At 39.9% G+C, this 25,028-nt stretch overlaps 1 protein-coding gene across 1 annotated transcript in view; it reads left to right on the top strand.

Annotated features, from left to right (window-relative positions):
• cacna1bb (calcium channel, voltage-dependent, N type, alpha 1B subunit, b) overlaps positions 1-25,028 on the top strand; it is a 178,938-nt gene that overhangs the window by 85,469 nt on the left and 68,441 nt on the right. Inside the window, exons 9-17 of the mRNA XM_071467009.1 lie at positions 7,086-7,189; positions 8,997-9,112; positions 9,224-9,313; positions 12,470-12,559; positions 14,357-14,578; positions 14,668-14,780; positions 14,929-15,041; positions 16,848-16,979; positions 23,996-24,025. Of these exons, the coding sequence (XP_071323110.1) occupies positions 7,086-7,189; positions 8,997-9,112; positions 9,224-9,313; positions 12,470-12,559; positions 14,357-14,578; positions 14,668-14,780; positions 14,929-15,041; positions 16,848-16,979; positions 23,996-24,025 (1,010 nt within the window). The remainder of the gene's footprint in view (positions 1-7,085; positions 7,190-8,996; positions 9,113-9,223; positions 9,314-12,469; positions 12,560-14,356; positions 14,579-14,667; positions 14,781-14,928; positions 15,042-16,847; positions 16,980-23,995; positions 24,026-25,028) is intronic.

Genomic DNA, 25,028 nt, shown 5'->3' with positions numbered 1-25,028 from the left:
AAAGCTCTGGTCTGGATGTCAGACTTCCTGTCAGCCTGTGAGACTCTTTGTGACCACATTTAAGTGGTAAACCTTTAGCACTCAAACTGCAGAATAAATATCACGGAAATGAGCCTGCAACACATTTATTCAGTGTAGAAAGAGAAAAACAGTCGACTCTGAGTGAGATGATAAGATCCTCAAATTCAGTTTATCCAGGAAAGCTGTTGTGTTATATTCCTCTTGTTCAAGCATGTCTCTGAAGACCTTTCGCTCCGTGTACCGCCGGAGTGCAGTCTGCTTGTTGTAAATGTCTCAGGAAGGTAAGGATCTGCAGAATTGATTCAGAGTGGCCGTCTTCATCTCAGCAGGCTTTCCTTGCCATCAGAGAAAAGTAGTGTGTGTGTGTGTGTGTGTGTGTGGGGGTGCGTGTGCGTGTGTGTTCGTGGTGGCAGCACTGTAAGCTGAGAGTGGGAGTACACTGTCACACTGCAACTGCATGATGCATGACTCCAAATTATGTGGCAGCTTTTTGCTTTTCACCTCGCTGATCATTCAGAGCAGTCAGCCAGAGATGACTCATGGGAATCACAGAGGTGGAATAACGATATGAAGTAAACTTGAAATATGAAAACGTCAAGCAGTGGATATAAGTTATTACCTTAACTCTGTTTGTAGATTTTACCCCCATGTTGACTCTTTTTAAATTCTTTTTTCATGACAAATTTCACAAAATGTGGCCAATTCCACCAAATATGGCATGATATTCCCACCTGCAGCTCCTAGTGAAGTTAGTCACTGGGTCATTTGCTGCAGCTGCTAAATTATTTGAAGATCCTACATAAGGAGATTTAGTTTCTTCAGGGTGCTACAGTTCACTTTTCTTTTTCTTCTGAATCCATTTTAACAAGGAAAATGTCCATGCTGTTTAGGTTTAGGCACCGTTAGTCACAGGAGGTAGTATTATGTAATGAAGTGCAAATACTCATGTGGGCAAATATCAGATGGCCGACCAAACTTATTCACTGAATTGGCTGCAAAGTTCATCTTGGCTTCTACAGTTCTTCTTCTACTGTCTACCTTAACTTTTAAACTACTTACATAAAATGTGCACACCACACATAAGCCTTTGTCAGTTGAAACTTTCCAAAATTTAAAGTTCTAATATTTCCAGACAGAATTTAGATTAAAATAGATTAAAACCTTCTAAACATTAGTTATTGACACAAAAACAAATTTGGATACATTTATGGCCTTTGTGGTGGTATGTAGTCTCAAGTGCTTTTCAAAAAATTTTTATTTAAGTTGACTGTTATGAGCTTTCATGCACCAATAATTCTTCAAGATCGGACGTGAGCCAGTCGTCCTCTGAGGCATAAAAACTGGAAGCATTATGTTTTCAGGTTGTCCCTCTGTCCCATTCTTGTGAACGTGATTTCTCAGTAGCCCCTCGAAGGAATTTCTTCAAATTTGGCAAAAATGTTCACCTGGCCTCAAAGACGAACTTGTCAGATTTTGATGGTCAAATGTGAAAGCTCAAGTTCAGTGTGACCACACAAAAGACTTTTTAGCCATAACTCAAGACATCACAAAGCAATTATGACAAAATTTCACACAAATTGTTAATATTTAGATGATTTTGGATGAACAGGGAAACTAGTCTGAGTGGTGGATGCATACAACCATAAGGCGGAAATTCTAGTTTCTGATTTTAACTATCATTTTATTTGTTTTCTTCTGTCATCACATTTTACAAAAACAACATTTGGGGTCATTAGAAGTATCTTGCTAAAGGCAACATCGTGCATCAGCAATTTTGTAATGAACTAAATTGGTATAGCCACTGGCCTTTATTGCCATATGCCCAGTATTTTCTCTCCTACAGTGCACACAGTGTGGTTTAACCTCATTGCATGGCTTCATACCCAGAGTACTTAAAGGTGGGGTGGACTAATCAGCCCATACATAAAAATGACACATACATTGTGTATACCATAAGCTCTATTAATTAGAAGTGGACAAATTTTCAAAACCAAAGCCTGGCTATGGGGACAGTCACTCAGAACATTTTAATATTTGGTGATATTTCAATGGTTTCAATATATTAGATATTATACATAAATGTCATTTGGGAGTAAAAGGCCACATTCATCATTTCATAGGTTTTCAATATAAATGATAATGTAGCAGATTGTAAGATTTGATCAGAATGAATGAAAAAAAATTGAGACAATGAGAAAAGGAATGAAAATCTGTAGACTTGAGGCGTAATGGCGAGGGCTGGTGAGAAACACACACACAAGTATACAAACACACACATCTTAGCCTAAATATATGAATTAAATGTAGACGGAGCCACAGATGGGTCTGCTTGACAGTGCTACAGGCTGTTTGTTATATACAATGATGGGTGACACCCGCCATCCAGAAGTGACATACAGTTTGAAAGAATGAAGTGATGGATGTCCTTTTATGTTGCTCAGGGGTCATAGGACAGTCCTCTCCTCTTCTCTTCTCTTCTCTTCTCTTCTCTTCTCTTCTCTTCTCTTCTCTTCTCTTCTCTTCTCTTCTCTTCTCTTCTGTCCTCTTCTCTTCTCTTCTCTTCTCTTCTCTTCTCTTCTCTTCTCTTCTCGTCTCTTCTCGTCTCTTCTCGTCTCTTCTCTTCTCTTCTCTTCTCTTCTCTTCTCTTCTCTTCTCTTCTCTTCTCTTCTCTTCTCTTCTCGTCTCTTCTCGTCTCTTCTCACCTGTCTGACATACCAAGATTATTGTTTATTGGTTATTATTGGTTTACATTGAGGTCTCTCCGGATAAAACAGTTATTATCGAGTCTGACAGGTTGGTTTCCACTGACCTACTTCAGCTGATGCTGTAGTTGGATCCAAGCCTGACTGTGATGCATCTCATCATTTTTATAGCGTTTAGCATTTTCATGCTGATGACATTCAGTTGTGTTGATCTTTTAAGCCTGATGATAGTAACCAATTGTCTATTATGAATGAATGTTTGTTTGATGCCATCAAGATTTGGATGGCTAACCTTTGAAATTTCAGTGCCGTCTTTGACCAGTCCCTGTCTTTTGATTATTCCAACTGAGGAAAATGAAACAAAATAAGATCTGTGGTGACCAGTGTTGCCTTGGAGATGATTATTTGTATTCTGTAAGGCTCTTTTTACCTGTGTGAATCAAACTTGTTTGAACCATCTCCAAACTGCAGCTCCGAAATGCAGCTTTTAACTAGAAAGAACAAGAGATCAGACATCATGACAATTTTATCCTCTCTGCACTGGCTTCCAGTCAAATTCTCCATCCTTTTTAAAATACTGGTGCTAACCTTAAGAGCTTTGCATGGTCAAACATGCCAGTATATTACCAGCCTCCTCCTCCCTTATACAACCAATTGGGCTCTTAGGTCTGCTCAACAAAAATCACTTGCTGTCCCTCGAACCTATAAACCTATAAAACCAGAGGTGACTGGGCTTTTCAAGCTGTGGCATCCAGTTTATGAAATGCTCTCCCCTTATCCGTGTGATCCATAGACTCCTGTGAAATCTTTATAGCAGCTGAACACATTTTAATAGCTGCTCCATTTTATGTTATTGTTTTTTACTGACCTATTTCCTCATCTGTATTTGTAACTTTTGTGCTTTGTGATTTTGTGCCTGTGAAAGGTGCTATACACCATGACAATGAGACTGGAAATTCATTTCCTTAGTCAAAGAGATACTTTGTTTTTGCTCTTTTGGTAAACTGTAAAGTAGTTTCACTAAGCAAGGTCCTCTTGGTGACAAGCACGTCTCAGTAAAACATCCAAAAAGAGAAAGAGAAGACAAAAATGTTGAGAATTCAAAAAAGCTGCTGATTATATGAATTATTAATCCTGGGCATGAACATTCACATTAATATTCAGAATAACCTCTTAAACATCCCCAATTTTTTTTCTTTTTGAAAGGAAACAATGAGTCTCACATGTTGTCACAAAATCAGATTGTGTCTGCTCACTTGCGCTTATCTTGTTCAAGCTCTTAAAACCAGCAGCTCATAGGCTTCCACCACAAAACTGTTCAGAATGTAAAAAAATTTGCACAAGCTCAACTGAGCTCAGCTCATCTGCCTGAGCTGTCAGCCAAAGAATTAAGGCCGTGTCAACAGGCGAGAAGTCTTCCCTCCTTACCAGCTGACTCTCTGAAAGCTGACGCAACAGAGTGCATGTCCAATTCATTTCCTCCTCCACACCAGAAATCCCTGGTTCCCAAGAGAGAAGCATTAAGATATCTGCTGCTACTGCAAACAATAAAGAGCTGCATGTCATCAAACTCTGTACAGAGATACTAAACTAGCTAAACTGGCAACAAGCTCTAAACATGTCAGACTTTACCTCATAAAGTTGATATTGCTAACATGTTAGCATTATCAATATCAGAGGTATTTATTTACACAGTAGCATCAACATTCATGTGGAGTTGTGTTTCTGTCCTTGTAGTGAATGTCACTCGAATATTTGTTCTCCTTTTAGCTCTGTTTTGGTCTCCACCAACTGAGGGAAATATCTGGCTCTTGAGCTAATACGTGTTAGCTAAATTCATCTTTCTGACACTTCACACTGTAGCACTCAGGTGTTATATCAGAGGCTCTTCACTCGAAACAGCTAGAAATGACTCTGTGGCAACAAAACAGTATGAAGCTACTCATAGTAAACCCACCTGGCTGTTGTTTGCCAAGAAATAGTTCCAGCGTGTAACTTGCCCTAAAACTTATTCACGTATGACTAAACGAACATGTTAATTAATACATTTTAGAGGTGTGGCAGCCTAATTCTCTAACATTTGACAGAGCCAGGCTAGCTGTTTCCCTCTGCTGCCACTCTGTATGCTAAGCTAGGCTAACAATGTCCTGAACACACAGACATGACATTAGTATTTATCTTCTCATCCAACTCTTGGAAAGAAAATATATATGAATATTTCCCAAAATGAGCAACTGTTACTTTAAGCTTCACCCAATTGAACTCAGTGGAGATGGAGAGAGGAGAAGAGAGGATGTTCATGTAACGTTTCTATTAACGTTTAACAAAACATGGAGAGCAAGAGGCAGAGACTGAGAACTGAGTGATGAAATGATGAGAGGGTGATGAGATGTTGGACATGTAGGAAAAAAATGATGCACAGCTACAAAGTGAAGCTTCATCCAGTCATTTATCCTGGTGTGTGGGCTCCTGCTGCTCTGACAGCTGAGACATAGGGTGTGCTACTCTGTGTGTGTGTGTGTGTGTGTGTCTCACATACTCAGGTGTATAATATAGATCTCCATCCTGCTTATTCAGCCGCCCTGAACCTCCCATCACAATTACAGCCAGCGTGTGGCAGCGCTTCAATACTGGTGTCTGCAAAATGTCACTGTGCTTCACACAGCCCATCCGTCCGCAGGTCTGTCCCCTGCTAACAGGCCACTGTGTGGGAGCCCTCTCAGACATGGAGGGTGATGACTGCCAGAACCCCCTGCAGGAAACAAGCATGAGCATCAGCCCTGTTGTAGCTCAGGCAGTACAGACGTATATAGTCAGTCGCTAAGTGCTTTGGATGGTGTCTAAGCCTCATTTGTTTCTCGAGTTGCAGCATTAAGGAAAACATAAGCTGTGCTTATTCTGAGTGTTGGAAAACAGAAGAAGAAGAATCAGGAATTCACATATTTTAGTAAAATTCTCAGATTTTTAAAGGAGCAATAATTGACACTGACATACTGTAACCTTATAATGCTGTCATCACTATCAATTATTTGTATGAACCAACAGCTCATTCAATGGGAGTCATGGTTTTTGGTCAATATTAATATGTTGTCCATTGTCCTTTTTTTAGCTTCTTTTTGGTCTCAGATGCCTCTAGAGGGAAATATCTGACTGTGAGCCACACATTTCACTTCAAATATAGTGTCCCATGGTTAACATCAAAATGTAGTTATTGTAATTTAATACTATTTGTAGCCTAACACATTTGTTTTAGTCAAAGCTTTTGATTTTGCTTACTACAAAATGACTGATGCCCTCAGCAGCTTTTGAATGCACAGGCACGCGGGTGAAATTTCAGCTAAACCCATTTGTTTGCTGAGTATTTTTCATTAAAATGTCGTTTAAAAAACTGTCAGAGGCCTTTTATATGGAGCATAAATCAAATGTCATGGGTCAGTGCTGTTAGCTGTGTGTGTGTGAGTGAAAGTGTAAGTCATTTAATCACCCCAGCCATGACAACTCCTATTGGAGGACTGAATTGTCACACCTATTTGTCTGTGGACAATTCATTGGAAATAGATGTTTCTTAGCTGTAACTTGTGCTGAATTAAACAGTTGTTTTGCTGTGATAGAGGCCTGAGCACTAGTAAATGGGTTTGTCTGGCAGGAAGCTCACAGAGGTGAGGGAGGATCTTTTTTTAATTAGTTTTTTTTTTTTTTTTTTTATTGAAAAGTTGTCAGTTTTCTTCTAATGACGCAAGTTGGCCAAAGTTTTTCGCTCAGTCACCCAAGTTAGTAAAAAATATATTTTTATTCACAGCTGTGAATGAGAAATGGGAACGTGGGATGAAATGCATTCATGCGCTGTCATCTCAAGCTTTTTCATTCAAAACCAAACATCATTTCATTGACTTTTTATTTGTGACTCAACTCTCTAACTTAAAGTAAGTACACAGACAGTACATGGTGTGGTGATTCCAAGATGATCCCAAGAAAATGAACAATCCAGGTATTTGTTCGCATCAGTGACCTTTTGCATTTGGATTTCCTGCATTAGGTTTCACACTTCACCTGTTTTTTTGTTGTTGTTTTTTTACCAGTGCATCAGTAGGAAGTTGAACATTAAATGAGAAGATGAATGGCTTGATACATAACGAAACTGAAGAGATGTGAACCCTCTGTGTGTGAAGAAAAAGTCTTTAATCTTTTATTTCAACTCATGAAAACTGGAAGCAGAAACAAAGAGTTGTGTTTATATTTTTGTTCAGGATATATTCACATGAAATATGTAAACTATGCTTACATATTACTGATGATATGCAGACATATATGTGTGCCACTGCAATTTACACTTTTTGTGTGTGAATGTGTGTGTGTGTCCAGACCAATGATGTGGCAGGAAACACCTGGAACTGGCTCTACTTCGTCCCTCTCATCATCATCGGGTCCTTCTTCATGCTCAACCTGGTGCTCGGTGTCCTCTCAGGGTAAGTCAGCTCTGACCATAAACGCACATGGTCACATTACACGTAATCAAGACTGATTGTAAACTCTATGATTATTTCACTGATTTAAAGAGTGTGGAGAATCTGCTCTGTATCTTCATCTGTTATAAGAAAACCCTGCAGGTTGTTGGTGTTTAGTTTGTATATTAAAAATGAGCTTGAACTCTTCCTGAACTTGATGCAACAGGATGTTGTTTACTGTAAGACACAGTAAACCCAAATTTGAATGGAGGCAAAATCCTGCAACAAGCAGTATTTATGGATCAATGATTTTCACACAAATTAGCAGCTCAATTGAGAACATAATGTCCTGATGAACAAGACTAACTCCTTTTTGAGTGGATCATTGGGGGTTTCCCCTCAGCTTGGCTTGTGCCGTGTCTGTGGCTTTTAACATCCCGGTCCTCCCCTCACCTGCTGTGACTCACAGCCCCGTATCTCACCAACATCTGGATGAAAGCAAACATGTGTGTGGTCATTAGTCTTGAGGTCACATAAAGCCAGCTGCTGAGGGAGGAGCAGCTTGTTTTTGTGTGGTTTTCTCTTCTGCCCCCTTACAAGCATGTCCATCACATGTTCCATCATTCATGTTTTTACTGATATATGATGTAAATGGTTTCACTTCACCATATCATCATTCTACTTGTTGTGAGACCATTGAAGCTATGCTAATTTGACCGGCAAATATGGTCTGTATCAGATTTTTTTGTTTTGTTTTGACAATAGCAGGACTGTGCTGTAAACGGTAAAGACAACGAGACATCTTGTCAACCGCTCCAAGACTATTTATTTCATTTTTAACATCAAATTGGGTCAAATTGTGGCGTCTCTGAAGCTCTCCCATTTAGGATTGATAACCAAAGATTTCACAACATTTCTCTCATCATTGTCCACTTTGGTCTGAGACAATCCAGAGTCCCAGTGGTTTAAAATCAGTGAGCAGTGCTGCTTTCTAACAGTGGTGAATTGACAAGATGGGATGAAATACTGTACCTCGATACATCAAATAGAAATAATGAGACACTTTGTGATACGCCTGTAACTTTATTGTTGACCACTCTTGTTGACCATGTATGTTAATATGAAGTACAGACAAGAGACAGTTAGCTTAGCTTAGCTTAGCATGAAGACAGAGGGAACTGGCTAGCTGAGTGAGCTGGTTGTAGCTTCATATTCAGCATAGACATGAGAGCAGCATCAGTCTTATGATCAGCACTGAATTGCTCCTTTAAATAACTGTGTTCGCCCAAAAACAGAAATGAATTTCCATGTGTTCATTTTATCTATAAACTGTTTTGGAATTGACTTTCCAGAACATTAACTACATCACATCTATTGCAATCTCAATATAAAACTACATATGATCTGTAAGTACTATATCTGATACATCTCCAGTAGCCTGAAAGTGAAAGTGCATTATGGATTTTCCTGCCTGCACATCACAGTTTTTCCTCCTCATCCACATGTTTCAGTTTCAGAAATCTTGCCCCTTTTTGTTTTTCTTCTCCTCTTTCTTGCCCTCAGCAGCTTCCCAGCTGTCATCTGAATCCCTCAGATGACTGTTTGAACCACAATATCATCTGTTTTCATGTTGCAGTGTCTCACACATTTGTTGCTCCTGTAATGCAAATGATCCTGTTTGTTGCTGTGAATGTGTATCTGCAGGTTTCCTCCGGGCAGACAAAGGCTAACTTAGATTTTTAAATCTTAGCTGCCACATATGATAAAATTCTACATCTATTTATTCTTCCCGTGTATGAAAAAACATTCATTGTATATGTTTCAACAGAGAATTTGCCAAAGAAAGAGAGCGTGTGGAGAAAAGGCAGGAGTTCCTGAAGCTTCGGAGGCAGCAGCAGATCGAGAGAGAGCTCACTGGATACTTGGAGTGGATCTGCAAAGCAGGTTAGAGTCGCCTCTGAAACAGAGTGAGCGGGCGTTTATGCGGTTGTTGTGTCAGGAAAACATGAAAAATTGTTAGAAGGTCAGTCTCTCCATTCTCTGTCCGCGCTGCAGAGGAGGTGTTGCTGGAGGAGGAGGACGAGATTGCAGAGGAGAAGTCCCCGCTGGACGGTGCGTGGTACAAGAGGAAACAAAACCTTCCAGGTGAAAACAGGGCTGAGTATCTGTTTCCTGCTTTACCATGGTCCATCACTACAGGAGGCCACTGGTAAACCAGGCACAAAGAGGCAGAGCTCATAGTGTCCATCCAAAGGTTGATGTTGAATAGCATCAATGTGCTGTACATAAAACCATCGCTCAGTCACTTCACCATGAATGTGATCTCTTTTAGGTGTGGAGTGGAGTATAGGTAGAATTTCATTTCATTCACTACTGTATAAATGCGTTTCTCTACACATTATAATTTAAACTACTTGGCTGATAGCTTGATACTCTTGTTTATTAGACACAGGCCTGAATTATTGTAGCTTATTACAAATGAATTAAAATGAATATAACTGTTGTTTGGTCAATAGATCCAGCGGCAGAAGTGCAGGGTTATTAACAGTTGGCTGGATAATTACAGAGGGGTTTGAAGTTAATACTCATTTTCAGATACAGGTAATTTATTGTCTTAGAGGAACATGGAGAAATGTTGATATAGTTATATATGTAGGATTCTACAGTATTTAACAACAGACAGATACTGAGAAATGATGAAGGTCTATTCACACAGTGTCTGCTGGTTACAAGGCAAACAGGAAGTCACTGCACATAGTCTCCCTATATCACTGCAACTTGTCAGTACAGTTCTTTTTTGTATTGATTAAACAAAGACGATATGATGTTAATTAGGGAGCTTTAGAGGTGCTGGTAGGCGGATTTTGTTACCTTGGGACAGAGCCAGAGGAGCCTTCTCCTGGCTGTAGCTTCATGTTAACTGGACAGATATGAGAGAAGTATTGATTCTCTCTTGGTAAGAAAGTGAATAAGAACATTTAATCAAATGTTTAACTATTCCTTTGAATTGAATCAATTCTCTGCATACACTGAATGAATGAATTTGTATCATTATGTGATGCATACAACTATAACTAGCCCTCAGAGGCTTACAAAACACCACAAATTGAGATTCAGTTCAAAGTCATTTCATGGCCACCTGTAAAATTTCAAACTACGTTAAATCTGCTTAAGTGTGAAATTTGAAAAAAACCAAAACAACTTCAGACCTTGACTGTCTACAGCAAAATGAATAAATCACTAATAAAAGTACTACATAGTGCTGGAGAAAATATGAGTCAAATGTCCAAAGTCATCTTCTATTCCAGGTTTTTGAGGTAAAGTTAGCAAACATAAACACACGGACATGAAACAGCCATTCAGATTTTTGATCATATGTACACCAGAGTATATATTTTACGGAAAATTATTACATTATTAAATCACCACAGTGTGGACAACTCAATAGAAAATGGGGCTCACTCTCTACAATCTGTTCTCGTCCTGAATAGTTTTAAATCTGCCGACTAAAAAGCAAAAGAGGAAAAACTCACTTCTCTGGGTTCTAGATAGACAGGATCTATCACATGATTCAGGGTCAAATGTTTCGTTGATATTCGTGTGTCCTCAGTTTTGGTTTTGACACTATGCTTACTTTTAATAGTGTTCAAATTACAGTACAACATCACAGCTAACATATGGTCCCTCACATTAACAGTAACCCCTATTGTGTGACTGCAAACTGGGCTGTTTGTAGCCAAGCCAGCCAATTACACAGCAAGTGCAATCATATAATCAGCACTTACGATCAGCCTGTTACTGCAGTGCTAATCATGGTTTTCACACTGTACTCTTGTTGCTTTTATTGCAGAAAGAGCACACTGTTATTCAGTTCTGTCTGTCTGTCTGTCTGTCTGTCTGTCTGTCTCCCTCTGTCTCTCTCTCTATCTCTCAGCCATAATGTCAGTCCATTAGGGCTGGGGTGAAGAGGGTTAATTAGTAGGATTTACAGCTATGCTCTGATTGGATTTGTTAACATAAATTCACCATATCACACTCTCCAACACACACATACACACACACACACGTGGAAATGCATTTGCCAGGAAACGGACACACACTGTAAAGAAATCCACGCTGACGACTCCAGTGAAGTGACAGTTGCCAGCGGCCTTACTTTCTCAATTAGTTACGTATGAAGGATTAAAACGTCTGAATACACAGACATAGAAAAACCCATTCTGATGTTGTTAGAGCGGAAAATATGGAGTTGGTCTTCTTCAGATGAATGACAGGTATAAGTAGTGGGGCACAGTGTCAATCATAGCTGACTGACTCAGTAACTAAAACTATTTATCCACCACCCACCTCGTTTTTTAACTGAAAAAACAATGAACTTAAAGTAGTTGCTGCAACAAACAAACAAGAAACAAGAAACAAACAAGAAACAACACCAATAAATCTATAGTTACCCCCTCAGATATAAGCAGTGAAGTCAAAATTAATTTAACTTTCTTACCTTATTTTTAACCAGCGTTTAAAATAAACTAAATCTGTATAAACAGATTTAGTTTAGTTCCTAAGTTTTACCGTCTCAAAAGACGTGAAAAAATGTGCCAAAACAGAAAAATGATGTCAAATGAACCTTGTTATAGCCGTGGGAAATATGGTTCTTGTTAGAAACACATTGAGATGTTCTTTCTTACGGGTGCAGGCAGATTGTTTCACTTAAGAAAATAAGGTTTTTAAGAGTCACTCATAAACAGAAAGGATCTGCTAAGGACGAGACCTTTGCAGCGTTTTCCAGTCTCACAGCCTCATTTGTTCTGCAGCCTGGTTCTGCCTCCCAGCAGCCCTTTCGGGTGGAGAACCAGGGTTGTAGATCTTGAGAACAAGCCCACAGCTCCGGTGACATGGAGCTGGTCACGTGACGATCACATTCATGTCGTGCTGGCAGTTTTTCATTTCCAAGGCTGGCTTCAAGCAGGAAGGCAGAAAATCTCCAAATGAAAAACGTGATTGATGTCTGCTATTCATAGTTTCCAATTAGCTCACCCCCTACTTTGCCATGCACACACACACACACACACACACACACACACACACACACACACACACACACAGAGTATATATCCTGATATCCTGCATTTAGATGAGAGTTCTCCCATTGAAATATATTTTGAAATGCTTGTTTTGTTTTTTGATATAGAGGACTTCTTGCTAACCCTAACCCTCCATGACTATCCATTACCATCACTACATTATCTTTTAAGACTCATACATGATTATTTTCCCTTCCAATCTGTGCTGCTCTCTCTACAGTCCTGAAACGAGGCAAAGCCAAGAAAGGTAAAAACGACCTGATCGGTGCTGAGGAGGGGGAGGACCCGTTTGCTGACATCTCCTCTGTTGGTAAATCTTGCATCTTTTTTATCCACAGCCTGCAGCAGACCACCTCTGACCTTCACATGCTGTGTGTTCACACAGTCGACCTTTACAATAAAAGCCGCTGTAAAAGCCCGTCTTCCACACTGAACACAACCAATGTCCTGTCCTCTGACTCTCTGGTCCCCATTTGTCAGATTAGCGTGTCCTGTCACCTCAACGCTATCGGACATGTTAAATATCTCACCCGAACTTCACCGCGTACATTACAGACGTAGAATCAGCACCGTGTGGATCTGGAGACCTGAAACTGTTTCTCTTGGCTGTGGACGCAAATCACCTTGAGGGAAAAGAAGTATAATTAACTTTCCCTAATTAGACTGTTAAATTAAAATAGCAAGAGAATCACCTGCAGCATATTAAAATTAGACTTTTTAATATTAATGGACTTCACGGTCCCACACAAAGACAACATGTAATTGCTTGTCTGTGGGTTGGAAATAAACATAAGCGTGGTAATTGAAACCATTTTGTTGCCTTCAATTTCAAAATGCTACTTTTTTTTCCCCACTGACTCTCATCCCATGATTGTTTTCCATCAAATTAAGTGCCAAGGGAATAGGTGCAGTGCACAATCAAATGTAGTCTCATCTCACTTGTTTCACACATTACGCTTGCAGTTCTGCTGCACGGCACAAAGATAGTAGGTGCATATTTTTTTAATGAGCAGCTGCAAGTAAAATTCAGTTCAGGAGATTTTACGCTTTTATTTCTGTCCCTCGGGTACATGTTGTTTGCAGTTTATAGTCTTGATCACAAACAACCCTCAGTGTTTCATGTTCACAGATGTAAAGTGGAACAGATTCCTACCAACTATAGCGTCTCTAACACCTTAAGGTCTCTAATTTCCTGTCACTTTTAGCAGCAACTCCAGACACAAATACATGCAGGTGTTGCCAACTACTTTGTGCAGTTTCAGTGACCTGAGGCACAAGTGCAATCCTGGCGCAACTCAGGAAAACTGAGAGGGAAAAAAGAGGAATACATCACTGTTAGGAGGAATACAACATCAGCAGGTGGAGATAAAACAGTTCATTCTTATCAGGCAGCAAGTCCCAACACACCCAGCTCAGACTGGTTTTACTGGGAGGAAGGAAGACAGGAAGTCACTGTGCCAGTGAGAAATACTTTTAACTCCCTGTAAAGCTACAACTGGTCACTGGAGATGCTTTTAGTTTTTTTTTTTCTTACATCCTCGGACAGAGTTCGACCAGCTGTTGCACTGTTTCAGGTCTTTATGCTAAGATCAGGTAAGTGGCTGCTGGCTGTAGCTTCACATTCACCATACATACAATAATGTTCTCATCTCTATCAAGACAGTATATAAATATATAAATAAGAAGTTAATGAGCACTTCCTTAAAAGTTGAATGGACACTGTGACATCACTGTTGTGGTTACAGGTACAAAAAAAAAACCAAAACAAACCCAACTTCATCCATCAGTGATGCTGGTGAAACAAAAGTGAAACTCAAATCCAAGAACAACACTTATGAAGGGGTCAGATTTTTCTGCTCAGAGACGTTTTTGTGTGCCTGCATTTACAATCGAAGATGTTGTCTGAGCAAGCGGAAAAGCAAATGTAGTTTTAAGATCTCGATTAGAGGGGCGATGATGGGGAAGTTGCTCATCGCAGCAGCAGCAGGACGACAAAGAAAACACACACACGGTGATTCACTGGGGAAACTGCGAAAGCTGACAAATGTTTAACCTCTACACTCACACATTTCCTCTCTTCCTCTCGCCTCTTCATCATCGCTTCCAGCTCCTCCTGGCTCTCCGTTTGGTCGAGCCAGTGTGAAAAGCGGCGGCAAGATGGACAGCTCCTCTTACTTCCGTCGTAAGGAGAAGAGGATCCGCTTCTTCATCCGACGCATGGTGAAGGCTCAGAGCTTCTACTGGATCGTTCTGTGCCTGGTGGGACTCAACACTCTGTGTGTGGCCATAGTTCACTATGACCAACCCGAGTGGCTTACGAAGGCCCTCTGTAAGTCACACATACAAATACACACTCATACTGACACACACTTATTGATATTGATGGCCTATAAAACCAGATTCCCTCTGTCCAAACAGACACAGCAGAGTTTGTGTTTCTGGGTTTGTTTCTGACTGAGATGACCTTGAAGATGTATGGCCTCGGAGCACGGAATTATTTCCATTCCTCCTTTAACTGCTTTGATTTTGGGGTAAGTTGCTGTCAGCTGGGGCACTCAGATACACACCAAAATTAACCATCAGTGAGATTGGATGTGTTTTAAATAGTTTTAAATGGCTTGTTGCAACAGAGCCAAACAGATAATGACTGATGACTTCACCCTCTGCTCTCCTCTCCAGGTGATTGTGGGAAGTATTTTTGAGGTGATCTGGGACATGATTAAACCAGGAGCATCATTTGGTATCAGTGTGCTGAGAGCCCTGCGACTGCTCAGGATATTCAAAGTCACCAAGTGAGTTAACGTCAGAAAACCCACACACTCTCTCTCTCTCTCTCTCTCTCACTCTCTCATACACACACACATACACAGACACACACAGGACAAGAGAAACATGTCCATAACTATCAACCTTTAAAGATAATATTTAAATTAGATTTTTCAGGCTGTAAATTGTCCCTTTCAGTGACATGAATCATTGAAAGGACGACAGTCAGGAACACAGGCACATCATTCACATACTGCTGCAATCAAAGCAGAGCTCTGCACTGATAACAAGAATGCTGGGAACACACTGGATGCACAGCGTGTCCATCGCGGCAGCCATTGCTGATCTGCTGCAGAAATGCTGCATCGCTGCTACAGCAAGCTCTGCCTCTCTACATAGAGTTTACAGGATACTTGAATGTTTCTCTTCATTTTAAATTCATTTGGAATTTATTTTCTAAAAATAAAAAATATATTTATATTTTTTAATATCTGACATGTTCAGATTCAGTCTAGACTTGGACGACTACAGTGTAAGGTGTCAGTTTTGTGTAATATAGCTGGTATGATGTTTTCTCTGGCTATATTTGCAGCGAGACACGAGCATCATGCAAGAACTTGTCAAGTTCAACATCAGGACAAATTCTCCAAATAGGCATTGTGTGGATAAATAAATCATATGTTTGAAACAGTTGCTTTATTGCCTGAAAAATATCAAATTGTACTGACAAAAACAGTCAAAGGATGAAATATTTGACAGCTATGAGCCTGGCTTTAATATCTATGCCAGTGGTTGACATGAAATGCATCTTGGGATACTTGGTTACCCCAAGTCCACACGAGTCAGCTCCAAAAGTATCATCAATGAAATATGCAGAGTGGACACACTTTGAACTGGAGCAGTACTTGGGCTGTGACTGCTGACACTTCACAGGAAGACGAGAACATAGATTGACTATGTGGAAACATTACACTTCTGTTTACACCAGCCAAAGCATGATGGGAGCTGTAGTCTCAAAATTCCACTAAAATGACCTTTTTTGATCATTTCTGATACATTTTTGAATGAACTAAGGCTCAAAGCAAAGAATCAGTGTGTTGAGTGCCCAGCAACACAACTGGTAGTGAGTTAAAAATATTCAGGCAAAGACCCTACAACTCATTTCATAGAATGTGCTGAGAGTAGGGCTGTCAATTGATTCAAATATTTAATTGCAGTTAATTGCAAATTAGTGGCATTAAAAGGAATTTGCGTTAACTTGTTATTATCGCGTTAACGTTGACAGCCCTAGTTGAGAGCATACCAGTGTGTGTAATATCAATAGCCTGACCTCTTCTGAAGATAACAACATATGATATGCAGAACCATGACAGTGAAAACCTCGCCAGGTTTAAAACAAAATCAAAGCTATTGTCATTCAGTGGTCACTGTCCCGAAGAAACATCTACATTTAAAACCCAGTTTACTTTTTATAATGTTTAAAATCTGTGTGAATCATTGAAAAATTTTGGAGATACTGGGTTTTTCTGTTACAGGAGCATCACTTTTGTCTTAATTCCTTTCTCTCTGAACTGACAATCCTGTTAGAGTTTGATGGAAATCCTTTTATTTCATTAGATTAGCTGTAATCCTGTGATTCAGTGAAACTGGCAGCTGTGGGCCCTGACGCATTGATTTGTTTTATGCTACCCACAGCTGTTCCTGCCAGTGTGGCCTCTCCTTCCTCCTCTGTTTGCATCTTTCTGTCTCTTTTCTCCAGCTTTGTTACATTATTCCGAGTTATTTTGTGTCCCCATCCATCATCTCTCTCTGTGTTTGCTGCTTTCCCTCAGATACTGGAACTCGTTGAGGAACCTGGTGGTTTCCCTCCTCAATTCCATGAAGTCCATCATCAGCTTGCTCTTCCTCCTCTTCCTCTTCATCGTGGTCTTTGCTCTGCTGGGCATGCAGCTCTTTGGAGGACAGTGAGTAAACTCTCTAACCTGTCCTGCTCTCTGACCGCTCTTTCCTCCTCTTCCCTTCCATCCACCAAGTCATCACACACACACACACACACACACAGCCTCTCCTCTGCTCCTCCTCTCTGTGTGTGGTCCCTGGCCTGGCGTGGTGGTGGTGACAGACATGTTGACGCAGCAGGTAGCTGGCACAGCAGCAGCGCAGACTGCAGCCCTTTGATATCACTCTCAGCAGGAGCCCCATGTTTTCTAATGACAGGAACACCTCATGATTCTGGGCCGGCTGTGGTTTATCAAAGGCCTGGCATCAGCCCCGTCTGACTTTCTGTCTCCGCACATATCACCTCACATCTCATAGACACTGTGCGGCCAAGCAGGTTACATCACTTTTTTTATTTTTTATTTTTTTGTATTACTTATATAAATTGTAATATCAGTGCAGTTTACGGCCTACTGGTGTATCTTCAGCCTCCAAGGTGACGTAACTGTTGCAGCTTCTAAGTTCACTAGAACACAAATTATTTTATGCCTAAAAGCCCCTAAAGGATAATTTGGCTTTATTTTAACTTGGATCATGTTTTCGTAGTTGATTATGAAAACATTAAACTCACAGAGGATATTTTGTTGCTGAGATCTACAACATTGCTTCAGTGTAGTCCAGCAGAACAAGACACACAAGCAACTGCTGTAAACAAGCCAAGAGTTTATCTACAGCTTATTTATCTACACCACTTTATTTGGAGATAAAACTGAAACTGTGCACATTTGAAATGTCAGTAATAAACTCTAATGGCAGAGGAAAACTGTGTGTGTGCACAACCACAATGAGTTCAGTAACTCAAAGCTGAACCAGGAAGTTAGTCCATAGACTTTGATGAATGTTTCTGCACAATCCCACAATCTGGGTAATAAATTGCAGTTTGCCGTTGCCTTTGTTTCCAAATATGTTTCACCAGCTTCTTTTTTTAAAACTTGTCTGATGTTCTTAATGCACATTTCTTGCCCCCGTTGACTTATTTTTATTTGCTACTAGGGGTGGTTGATATATCGAATATACTCAATGTATTGCAGCTTGGTCAGAAAAGAAACAGCATCAGAACACACTGTCTGCCTTACGTGAACGTGGTGGCTGTGTCGCTGCTACTGTCAGCTCTGTCGGTCTACATACAGTTTACCTTGACTTTAATTTATCCATAACCAACACTGGGTTTCTGCTATGATCATATAGTACACGGCCTCCTCTGTCTCTCTTCTGTCTCAGCTGCTAAAATGGTTAAAAAAAAAAAGTTTCATGTTTGTGTCACGTTCATATAAAGTACATACATTGAAACTATCGTGTTAGGTGTCAGTTATATATAATGTTGCTGGTAGCATATCAATATGACTATCAATAAACGTTTCCCTGTCTGTTTTTTGCTGGGATGCCGAATCTCCGAATCACAGAATGCAGCGGCGAGGAGTGAGAGGCTCTCTTTATGCATCAAAGGGTTAAATCACGCTTTTATGAAGTGCTATAGAGGAGATTTCAAAATATTACGATATACATCATGTATGGCACCATAGCCTAAAAATATTGCGAGATTACATTGAGACCATATTGTCCAGCCCTATTTGTTACCTTATTTTTAGTTATTATTTACATTGCCTTTTCCCAGATCTCAGCATCTCACTTGATGAGAACACAATGCAGACTTAATTGCACTTGTCTCCTCTTGTGTTTAAGGGGTCACATTTAGAATGAAATAAGATAAAGAGCACCTGATGAGTACAGTGCTATTGCTAATAGAAATGCCTAAAACTACGAAAACAAGATCCAAGTTGAGGATGTTGGAGTTGTTGGTTGTGCATATGACTGTTAGCATCCCATCTCTTTTGACCATGACCATGAGTTTCCTGAACCCTAACCAAGTAGTGTAATTTAACTAATCTCAACCCAGCCATAACCACAGAGGAACCAACTCGTTGTCTTTGAAGCAGCAGGCTGTTGCCATGGCGCCAAGTCTTACATCAGTCCGCACCATCATTAGCATCGCATCAGTCTCTGGTGATGGACAAGTGTGAGATGAGGCTGACGTCCACATGGTGCTTCCAGCCAGCGGAGCACATCAGGCTGAGCACACTGTTCTCTGCTGGAACATTCAAGCTCATTTGAGTCTAAAAATGAACCTGAGGTGTCACATAATTTCAGATTTTTCTGGAGCCAAACATCAAGACTAACGAAATAGACAATCTGTCATTCATGTAATTGCAGATAATGTAACATTATGTTTCAGAAATTGATTAATTACATGAAAACCAAAGAAAACAACCTTTCCTCAGACAGATGATTTTCAGTTGTTTAATGAAAAAAATAGGTTTTCAGCTTGTTAAGGACAAGATGTTGTATCCATACTTTATTTTTGGCTCAGAAATGATGTCCCTCCTCTCAAAACACCTAAAGTAATCTCCTGGTAAAATTGTGAGAATTGGAAGATAAACAGCTTGAGGCAGAGGAGCGTGTCCCTGCTGAGACTCACAGGACATCACCGACTGTTTGGACAAAAATATGTGATAAGCTCAAAGGAAATGTGCAGGATTTACTGTAATAGAATAAGGAATTTTACTGGTTGCTGCTTTGTAGCTTTCAGTTTGCAGACCTTTGTTGATTAACTGTGACACCGACTCAGGAGAATATGGCATTTTATATTTTCAGCTCCGCTCAATGACTGTACAACCTCTTGGTTGGACAATCACTTCAAAGGGAGATTTTTTTTAGTCTAAATGGCAGCCAGTTTACCTCCTGTCTGACACAGTCTGCAGTTTTCAACTGTTTATGACATTTAAATATTTAGCATTTGATAAAAAAAAAAAAAAAAAAGTGGAGTAAAGTATAATCACTGGTCAATCTTCAATCTTCAATCATTTCAATCTTGCATAACTGTAACACAAATTCAACAAACCCCTGTAATTTATTGCAGTTGTTTCAAAACCTTGCAATTGTTCATCAGAATTGAGCAAACTGGAAGAATGTCGCTTTCATTAGTCACTCAAGATTTTGCATAAAAATAAGCAAATACTGAAGCAACAAACTTCGGCTCTGCTTCCCCAGAATTTGTCTTCTCAGGCAGTATTCATGCTCAGGCTATGTGTAATTAAGTTAGCCTTATAAACTGATCCAAATTAAAAAAAAAAAAAAAAAAATCGAAATTGAAATGAGTCAAATCCCAAACAAATTCAAGTCAAAACATAATATGAATTTCAGTTACAGACAATTCTTAAACATTGCCACAGTTTCATGCAAAATAATACAGAAGTGTTGTAAAACTGTAGTGCAATTATTGGACAAGCTGCTGCTGTTTCATTCATTTTGGTTGGTTGCAGCCTCAGTATATCCAGTGGACTCCCTCTTTGTATTCAGCCCCATTTCTCATTCAGTAAAAGCCAGTTTCAATTCTTGACTTCTCAGAAAGCTGCAGTATGCCCCGTGTGTTCTGATTGATTCCTAACACTCAGTTTTTTCTATCATTATTATACAGCCCTTATCTTCACTCCACTTGTACATGCCTGCGTGTTCTCAGAGATATGTGTTGCAGTCACTTATACAATGTAAACCTGCTGCTATTGTCTGAAGGATGCAGGGGTGAGGGCAGGAGCTTGTGGGGGAGTTTGGCCTCACATGACTCTTGTTTTCAGGATTGATTTAATGAAGTCCCTGTGGGTGCTGCATGGAAGCCGAGCAGCACGCTCCCAATCCCTATTATCAGAGTAAACAGAGGTCGGCACACACAGTCGCAGCAGCAAACGGCCGCCGCCGCTCCCTGCTCTGGGCCCGCTAATCCTCAAGGAAGGAGGGAGAGAAGTGTGGGAGAGAGGATACGAGGGTGGGGAGGAGGCAGGGAAGGGAAAGAAGAAAGGAAGGAATGGAGGAAAAAGAGTGAGGCTGAGGTGCAATGTAGAAAATGATGGAGGGATGAGCAATGAGTGGAGAGAGGGGTGGGTGACAGAGGATGCAGTAATGAGACAGAGAAGGACAAAGGTAGAAGGAGAGGAGCATGGGGAGAGAGAATATGATGACATACCAAGGGAGAAAAAGCTTATTGAATTAGTTGCTCCTCCCCCCTCTCCTCCAGCTCTTTTCCCTCCATCCCTCACTCCCTCCCACCCCCATCCCCCTCATGCATGTACAGTACATATTAGAGCCAGACCGATACATGCTGGCTGATATTATCAGCCGATATTAGGTTTCCCTGATTCATCACGTGGCCAAAAGTATGGGGACACACAACCATCACATCCATGTGCGATCTTTCCAAAACCATGGACAGTGAAAGCCTCCACTCTTTAGGAAGACTGGCTGCAGGGATTTGATCCCATTGAGTCAGAAGATCATCAGTGTGGTCTAACACCAATGAGTGATTAGGTCTAGCTCACAGTTGGTGTTCCAGTTCATCCCAAAGCTGTTGGGTGGGGTTGAGGTCAGGTTCTCTGTGCAGGCCAGTGAAGTTCTCCCACATCAACCTGGGAAAAACCATTTCTTTATGGACAAGGGTTTGTGGACAGTCATGATGAAACAGGAAACACAAACTTTTACCACAACAATGGAAGCACACTTGTCTAAAATATTATTGTGTAATGCTTAACTGGAACTAAGGGGCCTACACCATGAGCAAACTACCTCAGACAAAAGGTACACAATTATGTCCATGTCCACATACTTTTGGCTATATCTATATTGGTATCCGCAAGTATGTTGGCAGAGATGCAAAAATCACTGTTTTATTGGTAGCATTTTTAAACATATTTGACTTTTTTTTACAGTCTGGTTCTGTGATGTTTATTGTCATTCTCATATAAACTTTTTTAAAAGTTTATCGTTCAACTGTGAAATATTTTACACAGTTTTACCTTCATCACAAAGTGTTTTTGTTTTGTGTCTTTGTAAATATCGGTATCGCCCTCAAAAATCCAGAATCGGTTGGGATCTAGTACACATGCATACAGCATACACACACACACACACATATACACACACGTAAACATATCAAAGGATCTGCTCTCAGAGGGAGAAACCAGCTGTCATATGTGCAGACGGTCACTGTGGTAACTGTACTCCACATCCGCTCTTCATTCTTACAGACCCTTCTTCCTTCATCCTCTCTTTCTTCATGTGTTTTTTGCTCCCAGATACTGTTTGACTATTTGTCTCCCCTGTTGCACACCTTCACGCATCACATGCTTTGAATTATATGGGTGTTCATAGACATTTCATTCAATCCATGTATCAGAAATTATGATAACCCAATTTCACTTTCCTTTCTGTGGGTCAATATTTGTACAATACATTCAAAGGGGCCTTGCTGTATAATTCTTAAGCTCTTGCGTGCGTCTTCCTTAACTGTGTTGTGTAATGTCAACTCTATTGTGATTATATTTTTCTCTCAAACTGTTCAAAAATTCAAAATTCAAAACTACACCTTGATATCAAACGATTTTCAAGATGGAATATTCATGTAATTTGACTGTAAACTGACATTAGGAGACACTGACACACCAAATAGCTCTAATGTCTTAACAATTCAATGGGCTCTGTTTTTGTTGACAGTGTTTGCTTCAAGATGATTTCTTCTATTGTGAAATAGCTGAAGTGCTTTGCCTAACGTTATTTAGTAACTTCGGGTAAGAAAGCAATGATGAGTATGAATGTTGTCACAGCACAGTGACCAACTAAATCTAATTGGTGTTGGGCCGAACAGGAAAAACCTTCAAAGCGAACCTTTTAGGAGAAACTAGAGTTCACAGCAATTATGCAGGATGACAAGAAGGAAGCACAGGAGCAAAACAGAAACAAAACAGATGACCTGATAAAGACAGAGACTTAAATACAATAGAGAGGCAAGGGTAGTAAAACAGGTGAAACACATTAGGGTGGGGCAGACAATGTACAAGGAGGGAAACGGGACAGGAAGTAAAAACAGCGTTTTTAGTTTTCCCCGGAACAGGTGAGTGAAGCTTAGTCTGTGCCTATAGATAGTTAGTGAAGGAGTCTTTCATGATCTGAAGCAGCAGTGTTTGTCTGACGAACCCTCACAGCCCAGTCAGAAAAATTATCCCTTTATCAACACATTGTTTCAACTGTTTATCCATAACTTTGAGCAATTTCACCATTTTTTAACATTTGCCATCTATTTAAAACATAACCATTACTTTTAGCTAACTATTTAAACATCTATCCATCATTTTTAGTTCACCAATTCAGCTATTTATTCTTTTTATGCAGTTTCCTCCTACTTCCATTATGTGTCCATGCTGTGCTCATTAAAAATGTGGTTGTTATTGCAGTTTGTGCAGGGTGTTGCATCACAAAAACAGAGCTCTAACAGCTACATCTCAGGCCACAGCCAATAACTTCTCCCCAACACCATCATTTCTGGAATTTATTGAACGATATAAACCTTGATTGCTTGAGACCAGGAGAGCAATTGTAAAATTTCTAAGACACAGAAAATAATCATGAAAAGAAAAGCAAATAATTCCTTTCTTGAATTCTTTTTATGAAGTAACAATAACAACAAATTATGTGATAAAAGCTGAATGAATGTCACATTTTGTTTTGCAGCACATCCTTGAATTGAACAACACTGTTGTGCAATAAGGCAGAGTTGTGGTGTCAAGATAATGTTACATAAAAAGATAACATTTAAGTTGTTGAATTTAAAGCAGGTGAAATCACCATTTAAAGTAACTCCTATGCATCATAATTAATGTCCTAAATGTTTTGGGGGTTTTTTTTCCTGGTTTTTCTTCATCTGTCTCAACAATACACATTTAAAATACTTTGTACACTTGTACTCAAACTTGTCTTCAGTGTTGCCTCAGTTTGTAATATGTCCTTCTTCTGTCCAAACCCCAGTAAATCTTCTTTTTATTTTTTAAGATAAACTGACACTTGAAATGATGAATGCTCAGCAGTGTAGGTTATTTTCAGTTGAATGACAAACCCATCCTTATGCATCTCTGTGTCACTCTCTCATTGTCTTCTTCAGTTTCAAGACCACGGATTCAGGTTTTGGCAGGTTTGTTGGGTCATTGGGGGCTTTCTGCAAACATCTAGATCCTTTGTGTAGAAAATGTGCATGTGTGATGAAAGTAGTGATGGCATTAAGCTGGATCCCACTGTTTACTCTCAATACAAATCACTACATATAGCACGAAATAGTTCCATACATCTGTGCTATTGTAACTGTTGTGAGCTTAACACCCATAGTGTTTCAGTTTTGTGTAAACTCAGTAGTGTTAGGTTCAGTTAGCTGAATCCACTTTGGATCCAGTTTGGTGAAATACTCATTAACCTTTGAGACTAACAAGTCTATATTGTCTTTTATTTTCTCGTTCTAGTTTTTAAAGGCAAAGAACAGTTAAAAAAGTTGTGTGAAAGCAGTTTTTGACAAACAAAAGAGATAAAAAGGTTGATACCAACAAGTAGTTGTATACGTTTTAAACTGTAAAGACTACATCTCCCATCATTTGTTCTTTTTCCATCAATGTGTTTTCTGTCATTTTGTCTTTTCCCCGTGTTGAAGTGTGTTTCCATGCAGGAGTGCTGTTGTGTTGAGCCCAAAACATACTGGCACTGTAGGGGGTGCGTGTGTGAACCTGTTTCACACAGCTGCAGTTTGAAATCCTGAACCATCGACACCCCAGAAGAGCACCATTTTTTTTTCAGACTTGCTCTCTTGCTTGGCATATCCAGGCTATACCTTGCCAGCTGATAACACGTCTTCTTCTTCTGTGGTGTTGTAGCTGTCACAGTGGACAAGCAGAAACTTAAGATTCCTACAGCTGACAGTCTAGAAAATTCTAAAGGTATTTTTAAAACCGACCCTTCCTGGTGAGCAGACGTTGTCTCTGATGATGAGGAATCAAATCAAAAGGGGAAAATTGAATCTAGACCTCACTCCAGTTTGACTTCATTTGCTTTAGATTACATGGTTAATATGCTGTTCCTCCGCGGTTTCTCTTAATTGCGCATATGATGTGTGTCAAACGATGCAGCCCTGCGCTGCAGAGACAGTGTGT

Source organism: Trachinotus anak, unplaced genomic scaffold, assembly GCF_046630095.1.
Source record: "Trachinotus anak isolate AG129_WGS33_773 ecotype Australia unplaced genomic scaffold, CSIRO_AGI_Tana_v1 ptg000028l, whole genome shotgun sequence".
Taxonomy (NCBI): Eukaryota; Metazoa; Chordata; class Actinopteri; order Carangiformes; family Carangidae; genus Trachinotus; species Trachinotus anak.
Note: the sequence above shows the minus strand (reverse complement) of the source record. Positions and strands in the feature narration are given on the sequence as shown.